This window comes from Clavelina lepadiformis, chromosome 3, assembly GCF_947623445.1.
Source record: "Clavelina lepadiformis chromosome 3, kaClaLepa1.1, whole genome shotgun sequence".
Lineage (NCBI taxonomy): Eukaryota > Metazoa > Chordata > Ascidiacea > Aplousobranchia > Clavelinidae > Clavelina > Clavelina lepadiformis.
Genome location: NC_135242.1, coordinates 15,235,711 through 15,246,073, shown reverse-complemented (window position 1 = coordinate 15,246,073; position 10,363 = coordinate 15,235,711). Strand labels below are relative to the sequence as shown.

The 10,363-nt window shown below is 34.7% G+C and overlaps 2 protein-coding genes across 3 annotated transcripts in view; one reads left to right on the top strand and one right to left on the bottom strand.

The window, feature by feature from the left end:
• The first annotated feature begins 251 nt into the window (after positions 1-251).
• LOC143448455 (F-box only protein 36-like) lies at positions 252-5,472 on the top strand. Its single transcript, XM_076948218.1, has 5 exons — positions 252-430; positions 2,530-2,644; positions 3,466-3,638; positions 4,802-4,903; positions 5,031-5,472. The coding sequence occupies exons 1-5, from the start codon at positions 332-334 to the stop codon at positions 5,115-5,117; spliced, it is 576 nt and encodes a 191-aa protein (XP_076804333.1). The 5' UTR covers positions 252-331; the 3' UTR covers positions 5,118-5,472.
• The window catches only part of LOC143448454 (tripeptidyl-peptidase 2-like), a 26,268-nt gene continuing 21,102 nt past the window's right edge, over positions 5,198-10,363 (bottom strand). Inside the window, exons 26-30 of one of the 2 annotated variants that reach the window (XM_076948216.1) lie at positions 8,376-8,506; positions 6,819-6,982; positions 6,025-6,164; positions 5,841-5,960; positions 5,198-5,743 (exon numbers count right to left, since the gene is read on the bottom strand). In XM_076948216.1, coding sequence (XP_076804331.1) covers positions 5,654-5,743; positions 5,841-5,960; positions 6,025-6,164; positions 6,819-6,982; positions 8,376-8,506 — 645 coding nt within the window. In that variant the 3' untranslated portion in view covers positions 5,198-5,653. The remainder of the gene's footprint in view (positions 5,744-5,840; positions 5,961-6,024; positions 6,165-6,818; positions 6,983-8,375; positions 8,507-10,363) is intronic. The other variant, XM_076948217.1, reaches the window with a different exon arrangement.

Below are 10,363 nucleotides of genomic sequence, written 5' to 3'. Positions count from 1 at the left end.
CAACTGTTGTATATAACAGTGTAAATATACCGCGTACCGGTAACCATATTAAAATTATTTAGTAGGCAGATAGTTCCAGTCAAAGATTTATCCAGTAATCTACTGATCAGATTATTGTAAGGCTAACAACAGAACGCGAGTCCACAAGCTATTTCCTTTCGCCTAGGTATGTTGCTGTAGGGCTACCGTACTGTGCGTTTCTAACTAGACTAAAGGCCAATAATTCAGTAATTTTTAATTTCTCCAGGCACTTTCAAATCAGTCATTAGGCTATCCCTGGTTCATGGGTGTTTTATGCCAAGTTTTTTAAATTTGGATATTGATATTGACAATGCTGTCTTTGGTAAAAAATGGAGTGTTGTTAGATGTAAGTGAGCAGGCACCATCACCAAGCAAAGATTTTGTCAACATGATGGTTACAACAAATGAGGTTAGTTTATTACCAGGTTGGAAAGTTTGCTATTTTTAGGTGAGAAATCCCTTGCGCAATCAAGATGAAATAATAGCCATTGTTTGCGCAATTCATTTCCCCCCCACACTATTGGCAAACTTACTGATCTGGGTTTGTATTGCCAGACTGAAAAATATGCTAACAGTTTTGATAAAAGATTATGCTTGCAGTGATACAAATGGTGGCATGCAATAAAGTCATATTTTTGTTACAAATTAACATTCAAACTATTAACATGACTTGTTTGTTTAATTTAATAAATTGGTAGTTACTAGTGTAAAAAAGCTTAATGTGTACATTAATGAGTCGTATTTGACTTCATTTTCTACTGTTGTTATATTGCATATTTTTCACTATCGGTTCCTAATTTAAATGGATGTTTGTTCCTACTGGATATATATAAGTCATGATGTTATTGGCGCCTGACAGTGTAATTTTAATTAATAACTACTTTGTCTTCTGCTGCTAGCTTGTTGTTATTTTTATTTTCAGAGTTCAGTACTGAAAGATTGTTAATCTAAGCTACCTGTAAATGAAATTTTATTGTTACTGCTTTGAAATCCAGTGGCTTGTGAAATGTACTGGTACTTAATTCACCTGCCTACTGGTAGGAATGTGAAATATACGAAAGTTTATTTCGCACAGATATGAACCATTTTTGTTATTCTCACTAACCCGAATCCTGCAGGCAGATTCGGGTCTAATCTTTTATTTTGTACAAAGCAAAAAAAAAAAAAAAAAAAAAGTGAAGCACCAAAGCTTTGGGTTGTTTGTTTGACTTTAAAGGCAGAAAATGTTTGCAATGTTGTCATAATTTTATACATATATGTATATCATATATATATGATGTATACCCAAATTCCAGGTTAATTCCTGATAATTTATTATTTATTTCATTGGATTATAACTTTAAGCATGATTCCCTTGTTTGTCAAGTACTGATCAGGTTCAGCTTGATGAACAAAATTAGTAGATTCGGATCCACACATATATATATCAAAATTAATTAGTAGTATTCTGAAGAATCCAAACTTTTTCAATTTGGCACATCCCTAGCTGCTAGTAGCTATACCCAAAAATTAAGCTACCCGTTTCATAAGTAAATCAGTCGGCTAACTACTAGGGCTCAAAATCTAGCTGTTAGCTGGATGCCATAGTCGCTATTTGTCATGTTACCTTGTTAATTGTACCTAAAATGGCTATTTATTATGAAGAGATGTGATAAAAGGTAGTACAGTATTAGCAACTTATACCATGATAGACCATAATGTTTTTTAGGAAAATAATGTATTCGTGCATTAAAATGATTAACACAGCAGTAAATTTCCACGAGCCAATGAATTATTTATCAAAAATTTAACTCCGGTTTCTCTCCTACATGTACAGTTTCTGCTAATGGCTAAAAAAATCTATATTCACTAAGAGCTTTTAGCCAGCCAAGTTCCCCCAGCCCTACTAACTAATACCAGTATGTACCTTATGCTTTTCATATACAAAGGCTGCCAGCAATGAAAGAGAGGCTCCTTTGAATTAGTCTAATGATTATTCAAACTATCCTAAGCTCTCATGACAGTCAGCGTTTTAATAAACCTCATTTCTTTTGGGACAGAAATTACTACATAGAGAACATACCAGTTATTAAATCTAAACTGTGCTTAAAAAATCCTATTGCACTTAGTTTTCCAGTGTTGAGAAAGTTCTCTTCTCCTGTGCATAAAATATCAGTTCCATTACATCCCTGATTGTCAATTTCACATAAAAACTTACCAGTCAGTATGATTGCTAAAATTTAACAGGGAAGGCACATTGCAGCCCCATTTTCTAGGGGCAAGAATTAAGCTCTATTGATTTATTTTCGATTTTGGCATCTTTAGTTGTATTTTGGTGAGGTGGTTTTAAATCCGCTACTTACTAAACTAATATTAGTTGGGAAAAATTTGATTTGTTAAGCGGATTCTATTCTACTATACACTTCAATGGAAAAAAATTCATATCCTGAAAAAATTGTTGAATTAAGCAAATATATATATAAACATAAATAAATAATATCTAAATACTGACGTTATCAGAACTTTTAGGTTATTTGGAGGTATTGGAGGATAAACCCTCAATGCCTGAAATCAGATGTGAAGATAGCACCAACTGAGACAAAAGAAAATCACCATGATTTCTTACATAACTTGGACTTACACAGTTAGTCAAGATTTGTTAATTGCCGTACTGTAGTGTTTATAGTATATAGTGCACTGGCTTATGTAATTCTGGGGAAATGGAATATTAACTTTTGAAACCCTTTCAAATCAGTGTGATGTACGTAGCTTGTAAAAGATTATGGTTTCAAATTTCAAAGTGAATCTTGGTATATCTTTTTAAACTTCAGCAAGATTGCTTATGGAAAATATCTCCATAGTAAAAACATGTTGTATCACAATTTACAACATTGTTTCTAAATAATATGGTAAGCTGCTGCAAATTACATATGAATCAAAATTATATATAACTGTTACTAGTAGAAGCTACTTATAGTGTGACTAATTAATAAACTATACCATTTCGTTCATGATAACCAAAAACGCTACGGCCTGATATGGATCAAAACAGTTTGTCAAAAAAACATAATTTGGTCACTGTTTGCTCAGCAGCAAGTTTAACGATAACTCATATTCAATCAGCCACTTCTTTACAAGAACAAAAACCATTAACTGTGTTAGTGTTACAGCTTGACACCGACTATCATGCACAGCTTCCATCCAAAAAACATGCAGAGAAGACAAAGACAGGATAAAGGAATGACACTTGCGAATTTTGTTTATAATCTGAATGCTGACATTACACTGATTTCAAAAATTAATATTATGTTCCCATGGAACCATATTTCACCCATAATCAAATGCACTAAACAGGCTGTAATTGTAGTGTCATTGCTGGTATACGTAATTAATGAAAACATTGTTGAGTATAATGAAAACAAAATATATACTGTACATATATATATTATCTCTTTGTATTTTCAGGTGAAGTTAAAAGGGTATTTGGGGAAAACACACTAACTTATGTGAAGAGTCTTTGTGAAGGCCACTTTGATCACTTTGTTCGGATATCAAATGCTCTCCAAATTTATATTATCTCTTTTATGGACCTTGAAGATATTGCTAAACTGTCACAAACCAACAAGCATTTTCATGAAGTAAGATATTAAGGGGCCAACATGAAATAAGCGTTTTTTTCTGCAGTGACATGAAAATTGTTTGGTTTGATGGCACTTTTGTTAAGCATCAGCATGCAGAATGCCTTATGCATGCTGTTTCCATTGCATATAATGTATTATTTTACTCCTTTTTTCTTATGGCCAAATTTGATGAATAAGCCCAAGGCCAGGTTATTGGAAGTTATTTTTGTCCAATTTGTGTTACATGATATGGTGTATGGAAAATTGCAACTGAAACTTGATTACTTTCAAACAAGAATCGTCGCCATATTTTGATTTGTAAAAAGTAGAAAGTCGAACTTTTAGCATTCAGATGGGGCAAGTGTTAATTTTCCGCCAATACCATGTCAAGCATTTTTTGATAGTCGTCATCATGAATTGTGGGATAGTGTTGATAACTCAGTAGATTTACCCAACTTAAAAAAAATTATGAAAAATTTACGTCACAGGGGCAAACACAAAAATTAAGTTTACCCAGAAATGCATTAAATCGACTTTGCGTTTTCCACTTTCCATGTCTACATCGTAATGCTAACCATTATATCGTGAATAAAATAACAACTCCACCAGCAAACAATGACTAAGAAAAATCAGCAAAGGCCTTAAAACATGGCCAAGAATAATATAACCAAATGATAAACACAAAAATTGGAAAGCATAGGCTTAGTTAAACCCAACATACAAAAACACATAAGCAGTTTTGATTAGAATGCTGTAAAAGAGTCTTAGGCTTTAATGGGGATGAAACAAACTAGCCTTTTTGATTTATTGTCAAAAGACTTTTATGGTGAGTTATATATACAACATAAATTTCACTTGTGCAATGGTACACGCATGTACGCAGTTTTAGCAACAATGTTTTGTACACTACATAAAACAAGTTTTAGCATGGAACAGCCAAAATTATAAAGAAAATTAGGCCAAGATAAAAAGTTGTCAACTTAACAAAACTTTAATAGGCAAACTAGATCGTGTTGGTCAGTTATAGTACGTCTCAAACAAATTATAATTCTCTTTTATTCCATCAGAAATACAAGTATTGGTTTTCTTGACATATTTGCATTTAGCAATGAACTTGTGGAACTTTGTGAACGCAGGTTTAGAATTTGCAATTTGTTTAACAATCTGTTCTGTTTTGGCAGTTATGTGATTCAGAACAACTGTGGGAGCACATAGTCGAACGGCATTGTGACACAGTTACCCCAGACATGAAATTGTATGCTGGTGAAGTCGGATGGAAACATGTACGTAGCAAACATTAAAAACTTTGTTTGACAACAAGCTTTGTGTCATGTATGGGCTTGTAGCATTCCGGTTATATAGGCGGTAAACATACAAAGAAGCTAATAAAACTCAATTCCTTTCTCATAGGTTTTCTTCACTAACAAGCTACAACTGCAAGCACAAATACGTCGACACCAGCAACGCACTTTGTTTGCTGATGCAAAGTCTCACTAAAAGGATAACTAACAATTTGAAACTATATTGCTTAGTACTGGAGTTATTTTACTTATCTTTGCAGTCCTGTATTACTCATATTGCTAATGAACACCGTTTTTAATATTGAACTGTTTGGAAGTTCCAAAATCAGAATAAATGGAAAGCGAACAATTAACGTAATTGCAAAGCATTGAATTGTAGACTTATTTACTTATTAACCAAGACCATATTTAAGCTTGCACGTTTTATCGCAGTTCGGTATTACATTTATTGTATGAAAACTGTTTTTACTGTGCTCTTTCTATTGGTATTTTGTAATTTACTGGTAATTGTATTTTTATAATAAACTGTTTGCATTCAAGTATAATAACAACTATGTAGCTCGACACAATTAAGTGCATTGGCATAAAACTACTGCTAAAGTTTTATCAACAAGTCAGCACAAGGTTAAAAATAAAACACTAAACTTTCATCAGTATAATCCAGATTTATCAAAGGATTATATTTCAAACCTAAAATAAATAACAACACACTGTTGTCCTCCAAAAAATTCACTAAAATGGTATAAAAGTCGCTGGATATTTTGCAAGTAAGCCTTTCTCATAGTGTTGCGCAACATGCTCCCAACCGAGTTTCCGAAAAATCTATTGAAGTAAATTTCACTTAATCATGTTGTGCCCTTTATACATTTATGTACCTTACAATTTCTCTACTTTTTACGTAGTTTAAGATAGATAATACCGTGATTATTTTCAGATCCAATTCCTTTGATGGTTTCTCCTCTTTCTGCTTGAGCAGAGCCTTGAGAGCTATACCATAGAGCTCACAAGCATATCCATACATGTGTACAAACGGCAGTACCTTAAAAATAATTGTTGAATACTAGGAGCTGCTTGCAAAGTGCACATGTTGCTCCATGACAAACCTTTGCATCAGACAAATCAGCAAACATTTGTATCAAGTCATACACTTCCTTCAACTTGGTTATGTCTGATTGCATTTTGACAATTGATGATGGCAAGGTGCTTGAGGTTCCCGATGTTTCAAAATTCCCAGTTTCTGAGCCTACAGCAAGCAAGTGTTCTTAAAAATGAACAGCACATTTGCTAACGTGAAACACTCAAATTGACATCTGCCTTGCCCCTTTATGCAAAGCTGGGCAGCCGCTCTTTGAAAGAGCGTTGTTCGTGCTTCCGTTCCTCAATACAAAGAGTATTTTCAAAAATCAACGGCATTTGTATGTTGTAAATTTGTAAGCATAACCTGGGTCAAACTGTAGGATAATAATTGCTTATCATTGTTTGTTATAAAGATAACAGTTAGAGATGTCTAAGAATCCTACTTGCCAAAAGTGATTTATAGTATTAATTAATTATTATGAATAAAGTTGTAGATGCTCACGTTCATTAATTTCATATTTTTCAATTTTGATGTAGTTTATATTGGTTGAGTTATTAGAATATCGGCAACGTAACGCAAATTAAATTGCTAAAACAAGCAAATTGTATGATGAACACTTCCGAAAAAGTTTGATCAAAATGTCTTCCTGGTTTTTACCTTTTGCAAGAAATTAGCCTCAAAGCAATCAAAACCTTTAGTTTAAAATTTGTTTTCTTTATCCACAACGTGTGTTCACATCGATGTTAGCGCTAAAACAACGTACGACGAGGGGATAACTCGAAGAGACGTCTTTGTGCCCAACTTTGCCTTTACGATTACCATAAAAGTTGAAAGCTTCAGGTTTAAGGTTTTCACCGCTGCCAACATCAGAGGTCACTTTGGTGGAAACCACAATTTCATCATTAGAAATAATTTTGTTTGAAAGTGCAATCCCTTTGCTGACTAATGCAGTCAAAAGGTGGTTCTTCTCTTTCTCAGTTTCACTGAAAAACATGTTTCTGTTTAAACTACATGGTAGAGAAAGAATCGTACTGTATCAACTATTGCACTCAAAAACATTTAAATACAGCAAATGTGCGTCACTAAAATGGCAATAAAACGGTGCCGGTTGAGAAGCTGTGATTGCTCCTTTCGCTTACAGTGGGTGGCAAGTGCTAAAATAAGTTGACCTTGAAAGACTATTTGACCGCAAGTACACCGGAGAAAAATTTTTTCAATAATATGTAGTAGTTAAGCAGTTGTGACGTATCGGGGATGTTTGATGACTGTGAAGCCGCCGTTGTGTCTTTGGTAACTCGGACAAATCTGACTCTTGAAGGGGCGTGCTCATTCCAGCTTCACAGGCGGCTACAATACTAAACTGGTGCGATACAGAAATGTGATTCGAAAACCGTCTTTTATTCGGCAATGTAAAAATTTGTGTACTGTAGAAACTCGGTTTCTTTTATAAAATCTGCGTGTACGAAAAACGCGCATACCGCACCCAGGACACTGGTTACAGTTGTTACGTAAACGTAACTGATTACAGAACATCAGTGGTACTGCACACCACACAATTATTGCCAAAAATGTATCGCAAATTTGAGCGAAGTGGCGGCGATTGTAATGTCACAAAGCGAAACCAACATGCCTGATAGCCGGCGTTTGAATCAAATATGGTAGTAGAGTTTGCTAGCTCCCGCGTTGTGAACGGTATACGATTTCGCAGGTAGCTTAAGCGATTTACTGCAGGAAATGTTTATTTTCAGCATACAAATCTACCCAGCTCAAAATGCAAAGAATTTTGCGGTTTTACGAGTACTACTCAAAAGCACCTCGAAATGAAATCTATCCTCACATTTGTAAGTGAAGTACAAGTTGGTAATTTATTAAGTACGTCTTGTAATATGATGGGAAGTATATCTATGAGTAGTAGGTTAAATAAGGTCTAAATTGTAATCCAAAAGTCGAGGTTCAAATTCTGCATTAGGTCGACCAATTTTTAAATATTTGGATTTTAGAAGTGGAGAGGGCAAGGCCTTCTCAGAAAAAAAATTGGAAGGGCCTAGGCCTACCCGGCCCCCGGTTCCGCCATCTATGATATAAACTATTCCTACATCATATCTTCTACACAAATAATATTCATACCTGATCGAATCACCAGCGTCATGAACATGGATTTCAAAATATAACGTCGTACTTGCGATCATGTATATCGTAATAAGCGCTAAAGTTTCGTTTTTTGCGACACATATTTGGCAATAAGCGCTTATCCGCTTAATATTATTGAAAAATTCTGTATTTGATATACTTACTAACAACTCTTCTTTAATTTAAGTCAACTTGTTTTAGCACTTGTCCTTTGCTTTAATCTAAGGGTTTTATGTATTAGCCCACCTTTTTATAGCTGTTGCTTCGGGCCTTGGGTCATTTTTATATCCAGCGTTTGCAGATAACTTCTGAAAATTAATCCTAGATATGATTTCATCAGCGATCTGGATCAATTCGTCAAGCTTTCCCATTCGATTCTAATAACAAACAATTTGGATCAAGAAGGCTTTCATTCACTGACGTCTATACCGGGAGAAAAATTTTCCATTTAAAACTTTTACCACCATTTCTATTTTCAAAGGACGTTAGCGCGTCCTCGGTAAGAGGTACGTGCAACGGTTCAATCATTTTAAAACATTTTGCTTCCGATCTTCCTTGGATAATTTACTGCTATCTGTTACATATTAAGGTATTTCGTACAAATCTATTACGATAATATTTAAAGTTCCCGTCTAAAACTGGCATCAATACGATCACCCGTACGGTATTTAATAAGCTAATTCATTAAACGGACTTGCTGTAAAAACGGCTCTTCTATGCTGGCTTAAAGTTAGCATTGAACAATAACTTGTTTGTGACATTTGAAAGCGCGTGGATGGTAAATATTTAACCTTTGCGTCTTAATTTAGCTAGTTCACATTGCTTTTTTTTGGTAGTGTACTGATGACTAGGCTTTATTTTTAGCTATAGTGGCTTTTCATCAGCGTATTCTGGGGCTTTTACGGCCTTGATGTAGTGGCGGTCCAGTCGACTACAGCTTTACAGAATTGGATCATTTCGGCTGGGCACCTGCGATGGTTACAGGTAAGACGACATTACGCCATCGAAAAGTACGTCATAAATTTGGGGATCATTGTGACATGCTTCGCAGAGCCTTCGATGTTATAAAGAAAAATCACGTAACGTAACACTTATACTTGCTTAAATCATGGCTTCTCAAACTGTAGGTTGCGACCACAAACGGGGTCGCAAAATGTAATTTTGGGGTCGTGAAATAAATTCAATTTCGATAAATTGAATTGTTTTCTGTTAATTTTTTATTCGCTTTGCTGTTTCCATTACGCGATTCTTTTATTCCTGTAGGGTACAGCTACTGCACTTTGGTGGATTGTGTGCATTTGTATGATGTTACCAAAGACAAATACACCACTTGAGATTTGTAATTAGACATTTATTGTTTTAATATCTTTAACGTGTAGTGTACCCATCAATGTGTCGAATAGAAATTTCTTTTCTAAAATGGGGTCGCAGAACTAACAAGCTTGAGAAGCCCTGGCTTAAAGAATCGATAGGACTAGGCTCAACTCGACTCGCAAAAATAGCAATTAGAGATCTGATACAATTAAAATTTGCGACTGCTCACTAGTTTTGGGCTGCACTCAAAAAGGTTATAATGTTATTCTATCTAGTGTTATAACGAGTGGTTTTTGAATCTTTTGGATTATTTTATAACTGTGTACAAGTTTGTTAGAAGATTGTACTATCCTTAAAACTAGAAAAGCACTCAGAAAGCCCAAATGGCTCATCTTTTAAAACCTCCTCATCTTTCTTGATTGCTGCATTAGGTTTGGAAGGAGACACAACAAAACGTGGCGCTATTTATCACACCCGAGTGTAACTGTATTACTGTCAGAATTTAATTGGTTATGGGATCAGAATTTAACCGTTGAAAGACTTCTTGTAGTATAGAAATGCTTCTGTATTTAGGACCTGCAAAATTTAAAAATGTAAGGAGTTTTTGGACTTACACATGTTCGCAATCTGCACAATTTCTTTCAAGGGTTCTGGGACCAGAAAAAGCGTGAGAACAACTGTGCCACAAAAACAAGGTTAGCAACATAATTTTTTCTCCCCAATCAATGGCGAAAATAAATGATATGATGCAGTAAAAACCATGTCATGTGACCACCTTTGGGACCGAATCATTTTAGTCAAGTATTAAGCAAAAAATATTAATACCTTCAACCGGCTAATTAGTTTAAAGCTAGCTACTGCTATAAGTGAAAAATGTAACAAGCGTTTCTCCTATTCATCAAACGTTCTACAACAAACAA

Bases quoted from the DNA above. Each gene is read 5' to 3' on its own strand.
- LOC143448455 (XM_076948218.1), top strand. From the start codon at position 332: ATGCTGTCTTTGGTAAAAAATGGAGTGTTGTTAGATGTAAGTGAGCAG. The intron at 431-2,529 runs GTTAGTTTATTA...CAGAACTTTTAG, and splicing joins TGATGGTTACAACAAATGAG to GTTATTTGGAGGTATTGGAG. The intron at 2,645-3,465 runs GTTAGTCAAGAT...TTGTATTTTCAG, and splicing joins ACATAACTTGGACTTACACA to GTGAAGTTAAAAGGGTATTT.